Source organism: Phyllostomus hastatus, unplaced genomic scaffold (assembly GCF_019186645.2).
Source record: "Phyllostomus hastatus isolate PE091 unplaced genomic scaffold, TTU_PhHast_1.1 phas_scaffold_78, whole genome shotgun sequence".
Taxonomy (NCBI): domain Eukaryota; kingdom Metazoa; phylum Chordata; class Mammalia; order Chiroptera; family Phyllostomidae; genus Phyllostomus; species Phyllostomus hastatus.
This window is the reverse complement of record NW_025334041.1, coordinates 83,688,342-83,702,589: the sequence shown is the minus strand read 5'-3', so window position 1 is coordinate 83,702,589 and position 14,248 is coordinate 83,688,342. Positions and strand designations below refer to the sequence as shown.

The 14,248-nt window shown below is 41.6% G+C and overlaps 1 protein-coding gene across 4 annotated transcripts in view; it reads right to left on the bottom strand.

The window, feature by feature from the left end:
- Positions 1-14,248, bottom strand: part of ARHGAP25 (Rho GTPase activating protein 25) — an 82,748-nt gene that overhangs the window by 30,875 nt on the left and 37,625 nt on the right. For 2 of the 4 annotated variants that reach the window (XM_045828406.1, XM_045828408.1), the window contains exons 2-3: positions 10,890-11,089; positions 3,335-3,422 (exon numbers count right to left, since the gene is read on the bottom strand). In XM_045828406.1, the coding sequence (XP_045684362.1) occupies positions 3,335-3,422; positions 10,890-11,089 (288 nt within the window). Of the gene's footprint in view, positions 1-3,334; positions 3,423-10,889; positions 11,090-11,215; positions 11,438-12,075; positions 12,095-14,248 lie in introns of those variants that run through there. The other 2 variants (XM_045828405.1, XM_045828407.1) reach the window with 2 other exon arrangements.

Here is a 14,248-nt window from a genome sequence, read left to right as displayed (position 1 = left end):
GCAATAGCCTCTTTACTGGTCTCTCTGCTCCATCCTTGTCTCTTTTTATTCTCAACTCAAAAATTTTTAAAACAGCCCTGGCTGGCGTAGCTCAGTGGATTGAGCTCTGGCTGTGAACCAGGCATTGCAGGTTTGATTTCCAGTCAGAGCACATGCCTGGGTTGCAGGCCATGGCTCCCAGCAACCGCACATTGATGTTTCTCTCTCTCTCTCTTTCTCCCTCCCTTCCCTCTCTAAAAATAAATAAATAAAATCTAAAAAATTCTAAAAAAATTTTTTTTAAATTTTAAAACATAAGTCAGGTCATATCACCTCTTTGCTCAAAACTTCCCAATGGCTTCCCATACTTGTAGAATAAAAACTAAACATTTTACAATTGCCTGCAAGTGCCTGTAAACTGTACTCACCCCTGACAATCTCCTACTATTTTTTCCTGCCATTATTCCACAGTAACCACACTGGTCTCTTTGATGTTCCTGAACAAGTGAAATAGGCTGAAACTTTGCACTGACTGGTCCCCTTCCTGGAATGCTCTTCCTCCAGATGTGTACTTGGCTTACTCCTTCAGCTCTTTCCCATCTCTCCTCAAAGGTCACCTTCTCAATGATGCCTACTCTGCCTGCTCTATTTAAAGTGGCAAATCAACCACTGCCATCCCCACCTTGACCAGTACTTTCTCTCTCTTTGTTTAAATTTTGTCTATAGTGCTATTCCATCATAAAAACTATAGAATTTAATCATTCATTTGGGTTTTTTTGTCAGTCTTCTCCCATGTGGGCTGCATGCAGGCTACTTTATTCTTTGCTGGATTCCAAGTTCCTACAGTAGTGCCTGACTTATAGCAGGTGCTCGATAAATTTGTTGAATAAATGAATTACATCTAATAAGGCAGCATGAGAATTAAAAGCAACATATGCAGAAGAAATAACCCCCTTATTCCCAGTGACTCCCTTTGGGTGGAAGAACAGACCGTTTTTCTGCTAGAGGTAATAGGGAGAGGGGAACCTGCCCTGAATTTTTGCCTGTCCCAAATAAAGAAAAACATAACTACAAGAAAAGTCTTCTCTGTGACCTTTATGCAACTAACACTGATGACCACAGACAGAGGGCCCTGATTAGGAAGGTCATCTCTTATGCCAGCAATGACCCCTGAGAATCATCTTGCACAAGACGATGACAAAAAGAGGGACTGAAAATTCTCTGTGTCATAACCTAAAGGGTTGTCTCACTTTAGGTTGGGAGGAGCCTTGGAAATGATGGCACCTTTAGGCAAATTGTTCCCCACCTTACTATTGCTTTAGAATTGTTGTTCATCCTTATGAGACTCTATGTGTGTGTGATTGCATGTGTGATTTGTCTAAGAATTTCCCCAGCAGCCCAGGAGATGGTTGCAAGTGTGAGTGATAATGAGGGAACAAATCTTCATTTTATCCTAGCACAGCCATCTGTGAGGATACTGGACTTTGGTGCAAAGACCATGGTGGATTTGCAGCTGGAGCTTTCAGTAGGGCTACTATACACCAAAAATTCAGGCTTTGGGACATGTGTTACCATGGATGACTGCATCTCATGAATTGTTCTGGAGAAGCGATGCTAGGAACAGAAGACACCCTTGGGAAAAGGGTGAGTTTTCCTGGAAAGGAAAGACTAAAAAAGTCAGTGCCTCCTCCGAGGAGGAAGAGAGATGGATAGATCTTCAGATAAGAAAACAAGAGCGTGCCTGTGAGGAGCTACCTGGGAAGAGCTGCACTTAAAAAAAAACACATTTTTCTCTGTTTTCAATAAATAGTCATAGCCAGTTTTAGGATTAGCTTCTACATTATAATTTCCTCTAGTTCTTCCCAAAATAACGAATGCTTACATGGCACTAAGGGTATACCAGGTACTGTGCCAAGTGTTTCATATATATTTCTTTATTTAATCCTCACTATTATCATCATTGTCTCCATTTTACAGATTAAGAAACAGAGGCAGGGAGAAACTAGATAACTCAATCAGAGTTACACAAACAGTAAGTGGCAGGGCCAGGTTTTGGACCTGGGCAGGATGGTTCCAGACTGAGCATGTCTCACCTCTGCACTACACTGCCTTCTCCATCAAGTTTCACATGCACACAGCTGCCTTGTGTGAGGGGTAGGGAAGGAGTTAAGGGAAGAGGTGTCAGGGGCCCTGTGGCTTCCCCTGTTGTGTCAGCAGGGTGGCAGCAGCCTGGCTGTGCAGCCGAAACAGCAGTTCTGGGGCTCCTGGAGGGGCTGAGGCTGGCAAATGATCAAGAGACAGGGATAAACAGCCTCAGTGTGACAGTCACACAAATACAAACAAACTCCCCTTGATAAAAGTTGAGACAAATTCCCCATTGCCCCCATACATTCCAGGAAGGTGTAGTAGACCATCCTTCGTGGAGTGGGCCCAGTCCCCAGTGGCAAACATTTACTGCAAAATAACTTCCTAAAAACCATGCTAAACCTTCCAAGGATGAATATAACTGGCTCAACCACTTTTGCCTTTTCATTTGCAAATATCACTCTTCTGTGATGTGATTAGCAGCATTGACTCCTTTGCTTTCTGTAAAAGGTAACCACCTAAAGTGAACCTGTGCATAGTAAATGAGGACCATCATGTAATGGGCGGGGAAAGAGAAATAAAAGTCTGTCATGGCAGATGCCGCAGTTTTTGCTCCCCTTGCGAGAAAAGCCATACTGTCCCTTTTCCTCCCCCGGACTCGGTAGTCCATGTGAATGTCTTATTTCATCCATAATGATGCGGACACTGTGGGCTGGTGTCTGGATCAGAAAAGTAAAGTAACTCTTGATTGGGAAAAGCACCCTCCACTGTGCTGCTAACACGTGAATTACAGCACCTGACACATGCTAAGTGCCCCGTAAGTCGGAGCTGTCATTTGTTATTAGGTCACATTGAACCATAGGAGACTGTTGACTGTGAAACACTTTCCACCTACCAAAATGGCAATTTCACATGGTTCAATTTGTAGTTTAACTATAAATTTTAATATCATACTCACCTTCTAGACTTCACTTGTTTTAGTGAGCAGGGAGGATGTACTTTTCTGATCAGTGTCCCACTGCATAGTGGAACATCTGGCTCCAAGTCCACACTCATGAAATGCATCCAGAGTTGAACTGAATGCACACCCACTTAGTCCACTTGCTAGTTAATGAACTAGTATAGGTTCACTGACTATATACAGAACTACTATGCATCCTTATTAGGTTGGTGGGCAAGTTATTGACAGACTCACTGAATATATCTGACTTCCAGGATCCAAAAGAAAATGGGAATGTAATATACCTCTGTCCCACCTTTCCTTGCTTACCTGGAAAGATTTCAAAGACAAACTTCCCTGCTTCTTCTGGGTTTGTGGCAATCTCCTTGATTGTACTTCCTGGTAGATACATACAACCCTGAAAGATAAAAAGTCAGGCCTTTAAGATGAGCAGCAATTTTATCACCTATTAGCTAACAGTAAGTTGAAAGACAGATAGGATAAGGAAGGGATAGAGAAGAATATGGAAAACTAGCTTTGAATGGGGCCCTTCTGCTATTCAGACCTTGGTCTAATTAAATGATTGCTATCTGAGAGCAAACTGGGTGTCTAGAGAGAAAAGAACAAGGTCCCGACAGGAGAATGAGCTGAAGAAGCATCATGACCCATAATTGTCTCTTCCCACTTTTCCCAGATCCGCCATGCTGGCTAAACCAGACACCAGATCTGTGAGAAGGCAATGCTGAGACTGAATGGACCATACATACCCCCTGGAGAACTGAACCACAGTTAGCCATTCAAAGGTGTGGAGTCTTCCCCCTTGATAAGCACCTTGAATATGCTAGTCATTCAGTCCTTCTAGCAGTCCTCTAAGTGAGGTATCATTATGCCTACTGACAAGTCAGAAAACTAAGGATCAGAAAGATTCTATAATTTGCCCAATGTCATAGAGCCAGTAAGTGGCAGGATAGGAAATCATCTCAGAAGTGTGTTCAAAGCCTCTTACACATGAATGTGTTATTAGAAAAACTAGTCACTTCCACCGTGTGTGTGTTCAACGCCTCACCCTTTACAGTGTACCGTCACATGCCCATCTCATCAGAACCCCACAACAGCTCAGATCAGCAAGACTTGCCACTTCTACTTTGCACACAAGGAAGCCAACACTTTGAAAGTCTAAGTGACTGCATAAACAGACATAGTTCACATGTACTAGAGTTAGTGACTCATAATTTATGTCTCACTGGCTATTGGAGGTAGCACATCTGATTCTGAGCTAAGTAGACATGCATGTCTCTATTCTAGAACAAAGTGCAGGTGAAGAGGACTGGCAACAAAGAAGCTATGAAGATGAGAGTCTTAAGGAACTCTCAGATCAGCTCAGGAGCTAGAAAGAATAAATGTTTCTTGAGTGTCTAGAAATAAAAATGTTTAAGACTGAGTGGAAGAAAAAAATGGAGAAGGGGGAAAGGGAAGAGGAGAAGAAAAGTGAGGAAGCATAAAGGAGGAGGAAGAGGAGGAGGGGGGGGAAGAAGAAGAAAAAGGAAAAAAAATAGTCTGCAAAAGGGAATTCTTCATGATTTTTATACTTCTCTAATTTTACCACTTAAAAATAACCTCCACTTCCATGGTCCTCACCATCTTTAAATATCAATGACCTCAGAAAAAAATTACCCTGAGGTTGTGCTGCTGGGCTACTTTGCATGAGTTATGACACTAAAATAAAAAGCTCTGTTATTTTTAGATAGAAGGGAGCACTGCCTGATAGGGAGGGGGAAAAAAGCGGTACCTGCCTCTCTCAAGTGCCTCCTAAATTATTACTTGATATCCCAAATCATTTCACCCGAAAATAGTAAAAATACAATATCAAATATATAAATACTATTTATTAAGTGATTACTAGATGACACGCTCTGTGTTAAATGCTTTGAATATATTATCACATCTAATCTCCAGAACTCTATGAGTGATGACTGATATTTTCCTCATTGGAGAGATGAAAAAGTAAGGCTCTGAGAGGTTAGTTACCCAGTCCAACATCACAAAGCTAGTTAATAGGAAAGCTGTAATTTAAACGTTGGTCAGTGGGACTCCAGAATTACAAGACTTTATTTACAGGTCCCACTTTCTTGCTGAAAGAAGTAATGATCAGAGTTCAACGAAAGTATACCAAGACATGACAAATTGTAAGACATTTCCCCAGATTGAGCACCACGGCCTTGAATAGGAGAGAGGAAGAGCAGGAAATAGTAAAAAGCATTAGTGGGGGGGGAAGTGGGGTGGGGACAGTGATTGGAAAGAAGTATTGTCTGAAAAAAGGAAGGACCTAAGTTTCCCATGGCCACTTTTGCCTACTTAGCAAGTTGATTGGAGTAGACTCTGTACAAAGACGGAAGGAGGGTGAGGTTTTCACTGGAGGCCATGAATCCTACAGCAATGGTGCTGGGGAGAGAGGTGTGTTGGTGGTAATGCCAGAAATCACTTATGTTGGCTTAAAACTGTTACATTTTCAGAAACTCTGTGAACCAAATGTTAAATACAGCCATTATTAAAAGTTAAATTATATACACTTACAATGAAATATTTTATATTAAAAATAAAGGTAATAATACTAAGAATTCATCACTTCCTAATTATTTGCTAATTTTATCTATGATTTTTGTTCCAGTGTTTATTTACATCTAATCTGTGTTGTACAAATTCCATATAACATTGTGCTGCTACTGCACATTTCTTCTCAACTCTGTGTTCAGTGACGTCATGTTAGTAGCTTGAGTCAACCATGGCGAAGCACTTACACCACAGAAATTGGCGAATACTGCACCCAAATCAGCTCCGCCACCACAGTATCCCCAGCACACCACTGTAGACAAACACCTGGGTAATTTCACAGAAAGCAGGAGACAAGACCATGGGGAAATTCAGCCAGGATTATGTAAACCATCATTGTAGCAGAGACTTGAGGGCAAATTGCTGAGATTCTGTTTTAAACAATTTCCCTGACAGGGAAACTTTTGGGATGAGTTATATAAAACTAGGTCGTAGAGTTACAGAGCATTAAGCTGTGACAGCTAGACAGACCTTTCTGAAAACTCAAAGAAAAAAATGCACAGACTGCCTTCCATCAAGCCTAGAGTTTCTCAAACGTGTATACACAGGAGTACATCATTAGCATTCCATAGCTTATGTAGTCATTCTCCTTGCTGGGACTTTAGGTACACTATTTCTCACTATAAGTAGCCCTCCATATATCATTACTTTTGGATAGGTTCTTAAAACCAGAATGATTGGGTATGATTTTTTTTTTCGGCTCTTGGAAATCTGGTCAAATTGCTTTCTAGAAAGGTTGCACCAACTTTCACACACACCATCATTGCATTTAGGGCCTTTCCATCTGTCTGACTGCCCTTAGACTTTTAGGGTGTCTTCTTTTTTGAGGTTTTCTGGGATCAGTGTGTGTGTTCTTTTTAAATTTACAATAAGTTTGTATTTTTGTTATAGAAAAATTAGAAACTAAACAAAAAAGAAAGAAATTAAAAATTACATGTAACTCTAGCACCTAGAGATAACCACAGTTAACACTTCTGTGGATTTCTTTCCAAGCATTTTTCAATAAATACAGTTTCATGATTTTTTTCCTCAAGAATGGGATTAGTATACACTTCATCCTTTGTTCTAAACTACTTTTTTTTCCAAAACAGTAATATTATGGATATCTTCCAATTTCAACAAGTATTAATTTAGGGTATCAATGGCTGAATTGTATTCTATTGTGCATGCGTGTGTGTGTGTGTGTGTGTGTGTGTGTGTGTGTGTGTATAGAGAGAGAGAGAGAGAGAGAGAGAGAGAGAGCACCCTGATATAATTACATAATTTAGCCTCTTCCACTGGGCACTGTTTTCATATCACTACTATAAACAACACAGTGGTGAAAACCTATAAGGCTAAATTTAATTATCTACATCAATGTTAATCACCCACTTAGGTTAAATTCCTAAAACTAGAATGGAGGGTCAAAGGGTTTGCACTTTTAAAAGGCATATTGTCCTCCAGGAATGTTGTATGAATTTCCATTTCCACCAGCAGTGCATGAAAAGTCCTGTTTCCTACCTCACTAAAATGTTTAGAAAACCTTTGCCAATTTGATTAAAAAATCTTTGCCAATTTGATAAAGGGACAGTGGTATCTTATTGGCTTACACTGTATGTTTTCAATTATTACTGAGATTGAAATTTTTATGTGCTTTTTGGGCATTGCAGTTTTGGAGAAATTGATCATTTGTGTCATTTGCTCATTTTTCTATTGAGCTGTTTCTGAGAGACTTGAAAGAATACTTTGAATACTAAGAATATTTACTTACTATAGGTATACAAATAATTTTCCTATTTGTTATTTGCTTTTTCACTTTATTATGTTGGTTTTTAAGGTACATACATTTTAATTTAAATTCGCTTTCCTTTGTACTGTTTTTGTTGCTATGCTTATGAAACTCCTGCTTCCCAAAGATTATGAGAATAACTACATTTTCTTTTAGGGTTTTTATCAACTTGTTTTTTACATTTAGGTCTTTAATTCATCCAGAATCATGAATGGTGTGAAACACAGTGTGCAATTATGCCTTGACTTTTTCTTAAGAATTTAGCTCATGTCTGTTACTTCCATGTCACTTTCGATATTTGCAGTGTCTATGGATCCCAAAACAATGTTAAATGATAACAATAAAAGCACAATATTTTGAATAGATTTTTCTTTATCTTAATAAAATAATTATAGATATATTAGTCTACAAGGATATCCTTATAATTCTTGTGTGTAATGATAATATAGCAACACCAACCCAATGATGTTCTTATATTACCATGAATTATAAAATGTCCACACAACAGATTGTTTTAGTACCATTAAGAATTACATTGTAGAATATTTCATTAGAATGAACAATATTCATAAGATATTGTTAATTTTAATTAAAGAATATTATTATACTTTTGCATTTAGAATATTAATTTTTAATTAAAGAATGTTATTGTAATTTTACATTTAGAATAAACAAGTTTTAGAGTGTATATACATAGAAGAAACTGGAAAAGTAAGGATTTGGGTGATTATTTTTGCTGATGGGATAATTTTTATTTCCTACTTTGTGTTTTTCCACATCTTACAAATTTCCTGCCTGGCACACATATAGCTTTTGTAATAAAAATACACATATTTACATAAAGTAAAATGTTCTTTCTAAGAAATTCATTTTATTTCTAAAAACCTTTTTTAAAAACTTTTTACATCTGAAATGAGTACTGGATTTTACCCAAAGCTTTTTACAGACATCAATTTAGGGGTTGTGTGGTCATACTTATATGACTTATTGATCTTCACCTCTTGAGCCGATGCATGATATTAAGAGATTTCCTATAAAATAAACCATACTTGCCACCCTAGAAGCAGCTTTCTCTAATTAGCTCAAGATAATGTAATCCTGAGAGGACTTTGGGTTTCCTTCTCCAGAAGTAAGGGAGAGAAACCAGGACCTTCAATAAATTATTTTACCCTTTGGCATCAGTTTATGCTTTTATAAAACTGCATTTTCTTACACATGCTTTATATCATTTGATGCTGTGACAAATGCAGGCCAGATATGATTGCTTCACTTTACAAAAAAAAAAAAAAAGAGGGGTCTAGAAAAATTAGATAATTACATGGTCAGATGATAGTCAAGCCACAAAAGCAACACGAACTTGTAGAGAACATACATTTCACCTTCTATACTCCATGGAAGTAAACCCCACTGAGCTGTCCTTTCCGCTGATTCTGGAAGGCCCACACATTGTCGTCATCTCCCTCACTCTCTGCTGATGGAAGGCTTCCCGCGTCACCTACCAATGTACCCGTCACCACCATCTGAGCCTGTAATTACCCAGCTCTGATAGAACTGGGTTGTTCATAAAGGGAAGGAAGTCTGGTCACAATGCACAGGACACTGAGCAAGAACCCAGTCTGTGATGGGGTCTGTGGCCCTTCTGTAGCCTCTGCAGTGTTGGACACTCACAGCCCTCAGTGGAGTGTCTTGTTAAACCAGGTGCTGCTGATGCCTCAGGGATCCTTAAGTCTCTCCTTAAAGAGAACTTTCCTCTACCAAAATCACTGTCTCCTTTCTTTACATACGCTGCCATGTACCCCCAATATCTTCACCCTTCTTGGGGCTTTGAGGGGTGGGGGACGGGTCCAGAAGGTCTCGGACCAGAAGGTCTGTCTTCCTTAATAGGTTCTTTCTGGACAAGCCCACTCTTCCACCTCCAGAGACATGAGCTCTAGATAGGGTGACCCGTTATCCTGATTGCACCAAGACATAAAGTTTATACCTGGGGTCTCAGGATAACTGTTAATAGCACCCCCTTTCCCTCTCTTGCACCATGATGGACACAAAGAATCAGTGATGCTGTGACAAAAGATCTAAGTCCAAGCCCTGGCTGAGTGGCTCAGTTGACTGAAGCATCATCTCCTATACAAAACACTGTAGATTGAATTCCTGGTCAGGGCACATGTCTAGGTAGGTCATGGGTTCAACCCCAGGCTGGGGAGCATATAAGAGGCAAATGATCTCTGTTTCTCTCTCGTATCAATGTTTCTCTCTCTCTTTCTCTCTCTCTCTAAAATCGATAAACATATCCTCAGCGAGGATTAAAAAATAAAAGATCTAGGCCCAAGGTTTAGGATCAAAGCCATCTCTAGCTCCATTTAGTAAATCAGGAAATCCTGTTAGCTATACTTTCAAAGTATATCAGGAATCTGATCATTTTCCTCCAGCCCACAACTCGCACTGAGATTCTAAACATCATAACCTCTCACCTTGTGCCTCCTCCCTCCGGCCCTGAATCTATGTTTGAACACTATATCTAGAGCCATTTTTTTACAACGTAAGTCAAAGAATTCCCCCTTTCTGCCCATCACCCTCAGTGTAAACACTCCAATCCTTACCATGACATACAATGTCATTTGCAATCTGTGTCCCAATCCTTCATCTCCCACCCCACCCCCACCTCTCTGACCTCAGCACCTCCGATTCTCTTGGTACTTAGCTCTGCTGACCACACACTGACCTCCTTGCTCTTCCCCCACACATGACAGACATGCTCCAACTCAGGGCCTTTGCTCTCTGGCTATTCCCTCTGCCTAAAGTGTTCTTTCCCCAAGATCTGCCTGACTACTTGTCTCCCCTCCTCAGAAGTCTCCCTCTTCAAATGTCACCCTCTTCATAAGATCATCTTGACCACCCTTTTTAAAATTATAAACTCTCCCAAATGCTTGACCCACTATTAACCCATTCTAGTTTTTCCTCATAGAACTAGTGATTTTCTAACAAACTAGATAAATTTTGTTATTTATTATGTCTATTCTCTGCCTTTCCCCTCATCTTCTAAGTTTGACATGGCAGATTTTTATCTATGTTACTCACTGGTTTATTTCAAGTACCCAGAACAGGGTCTGGCACATAATAGATGCCCAATAAATATTGATTGAACAAACAAATAAATGAAAGTCCCCAAATCAATTTTCCTAAACCCTAATCTACTCTCTCTGAGCCCTTGTACTCAGCATTACCATCAAGACCATGCTGAGAGCCCTGACTTAGAGCTGCATTTAGGAAGTTCCACAGTGTTCATCTCAGGGCTTCCTGGAGGAGGGTCACCCTGCCATCTTTGCCACTCAGGATATGTATCTACAAAATGCTGAAAAGGAGAGAGTAATCTCCTCTCAGATAAATGTGTGTCTAGTCCTAGTAAGAAGGCCCCAGTGAGTTTACAGTGATTTAGGTGGGCTCCACACCCCCCTCCTGCATGCCTGGACAGAGAGCTCTGGGAAAAGGGACAGACAGCCTGACTGGTACCTGTGGCTTCATGTCCTCTTCGTCCTTGTAGTAGAAGAGCTGCTGTGCCCTCAGCACGAAGTACCGCTGCTGCCAGTTTTTTACAATGGACCTCTGCTTCTTCAGCCAGCCCATCTTGATAGGCCTTTCCAGTGGGTTGGGGGTGGAGGACAGGTGGAAGGCCGCCATCGGCTCACCGGTCATCACACTCCGTGACCGAGCTGTGGAGAGGGATAGACAGGCAGTCTGACTGAGGGACATGAGGCAGTGTGCAAAGAGTGGGTGGAGAGGTGAGAGAGGAACCCCCAAGGGGGCCGAGAGGTGGGTGGAGTCCCAGCCAGGTCCACCTCAAAAGTCCAGATCTGTATCAGAGAAAATCCCTGGTGACCCACAGCCGACAGCTCCAGATGAGGCCGAACTGAGACCTAGAAGGAGGTGAGAGCCAGCAGCCCAGTGCACACGCAGTCCAGCAGCTGGGGTTGGCCCCCTCATTCTGCAAAACGAAACATTGGCTGGAGACTTCTGAAGAGGAAGTGGCCGCAGCATCTGACAAAAGGTGCTTCCTTTTTCCTGTGTGGGAGTCAGTATCTGACAAGAGAGAGGAGAAAATAATGCCTCGCTCTGAGGGTTCAGGGTGAGTCCCATGCAGCTGCACAGGCACCGGAAGCTGCCGGGCATTCTTTATCAAGGAGGAGCGGGTGTGCGTCGCTCTGGCCTCCCTGTCAAACAGAGTTCTTCCCTGACTGACCCACAAAATGCCAGTGGTCCACCCAGTCCACGTACAGGAAGCTGGCACCTCCTGAATTTTCCTGATGAGTGTCAGTGAGGGCCATTCTTTCCCCTGTCCACCGAGAGTGTTTACAGCCCTTTCTGCTAGACCAACGGCCTCCCTGTAGCTGCTCTCCTGCTCCCTTTTCAGTCAGGTTGTCCCTCCTGTGTGGCTGCAGCACATAAGCATCCGAAAGGAAAATGAATCAGCCAGCAGAACACAGATTCCAAATTTGAATCCAGACCCCTCAACCCACTGCACTGTGTCGTTGGCTTTTGTTTTTACACAAGAACTCTGCCTGTCATTGGATCAGGGGCAGATGTCCACAGTTTGTCTCCACAGTCCTTCCCATCCAGTACAACTCTCTCCTTTTCCTTCCTCCACAGTGATGGATCACCTTGCCTGTGGTCCCATTTCAACACGCCCTCTGAGCCTCACCTTCCTTCTTTCCCAGACATTCAACAGTGCCCTTGAAACCATGCTGGAACTCCTTGTCTCCTCGACCTTCATGGTGCTCCACACTTGCTAGTCCCCAGTGTCTACATTCCTCTCTGCTGGAGGAAGTCTCCATCTTCCAATGCGTTTATTCAGCTTATGCCAGTTCCCAGAACATTCACAACTGAACTAAGCCAGCTCCACTTCCCCACATCGCATCTCACCTGGTTAGAGACCAGTTTTTCCCTCCCTGGCACTTTTACCCTGAGTCCATTGCGCAACTTCTCTGTGTCTCGGTTTCCTTACTGGTTAGACTAGGGCAATAATAGTCCCTACTCTATAGAATTGTTGTGAAGATTAAAGAAGCTTACATATATAAACCACTTAGCACAACCCCTGGTCCAAGCCAGCAAGTGTTACTTGTTTTTATCAACAGCTGACTTTACTTCCTACTGCCAGGATGGAGATCAGCTTTGGGAGCTCCTTAAACTTCTCTCTCCATTTCAAAATGCCCTTCCATCATCAAGCTTTCTGTCCTCCTTCATCCCTGTCCCTAATACATTGAATTGTCAACTTTCCTCATTGTTTTGGATTCTTTTCTTTCTATTTCATTCCAGGCCTGTGGTTTTCAACCTTTATTTATGCTCATGACATACTTTCAAATACCAAAATTTTATATGGCATTACAGAATCATTCTTCCATCAGCTCTAGTCATATACAGAGTTACCACCCTATTTATATGTGTCACCTTTCAATCCTGTACTGCCATCTGATGAGGACTCTGCCCTAGCTGGGTTTCCTTGATCCTCACATATATTCATTCTCAGGTGCTAGCTTGCAGTCACCTCTTTCCTCCCACCAGGGACTGCAGAGGTCATACTACATTGTACACAAGGGATAAGATATGCTTGATTCAACAACCTCCTGTTGGACAGGCATCATCATAAAAGTGCATATCAATGGTAGTAAAAAGTAATCCATTTTGATGACAATTTGTCAGCATAATTACAAAGGGTTTGCTTTACATCTATGTGTCCTAGAATTCCAATTAAAGTTTTCTCAGATCTTGCTCCTTAGTTAACTGGTATCTCCCAGATCTTCCATCTGTAACCTATAGAACAGACATGGGCTAATCACTTACTCTAAACTGTGCAAATGATCTGATGGAACCACAGAAGGGTTTTGGCAGGAATGCAATGGAGAGGAGGGAATCCAAAAAATGATGTACAGCTCTGTGTCTCCCTAGGTCTAAGACTACAACTTGCAAAGACTCATATCTGCCCTAGAAAGAGGAAAAATAGTAGGGAGAGATGAAAAGAATGATTCACACACACATAAAAAAAGGTGGAAGAGTGAGGCGTTGTGCCAAATGCTGGGGGATTCTTCCCACCTTAGTATAGCCTCTGGGTGGTCCAGCCCAGTGTGACTTCTGTAACCATGAAGTTGAAGCAACATTAGACTCAGGAGGGAGGGACCCCTTCTAGCAGCAGCCTAATGCAGAGTCTTCACTTGGCTTCTGGGTGATCACATCACCATATAGAACTAGCACAGGAGAAGAAGAAAACAGACAGATGCCACCTGGTGATTACAAGGACTTGGGCTTCATGGGCTACACCCAAAAACCCAGAGAAATCATTAGAACCTCTATAGAAGATAGGTTCTAGGTCTCTAACGGCATTGAAGAAGTGGGATGTGGGGAGCAGGAGCAAAAAAAAACACTGTAGATTGAAGAGAACTAACAGCACAGAAGAACTCATTGCTGGGATATTCTTCAATCATTAACTTTGAGAAATTTTTTATGCTTTGTTGTGGCAAAAAACAACAGTGACAAAAAACAAACACACATAAAAACAAAACCTCCCTCTAGAAGCATCTGTGCATTGCAGAATGTCCTAGCCAAGGTATGCATGAGGATCTAATGTTCTTAGATTTGGCCAAGAGGAATTTAGTTGCCACCTTGTCTGCCCGCATATTGTCAAGGCCTTGACTAACCATCTTTTAAATTCCAGACATGATGCTATTCACCATACATCTACCCAGCATTTCTTGAGTGCCTGGCATCATCCCCAGTGTAGGTGGTATGCCTGTGGTCACTGGGTCATGTGTTAAGATTTAGAATGTGGATAGCTCAGTACAAACCTCTCCACACTGCTGAAATTAGGCCCAAACACTTGG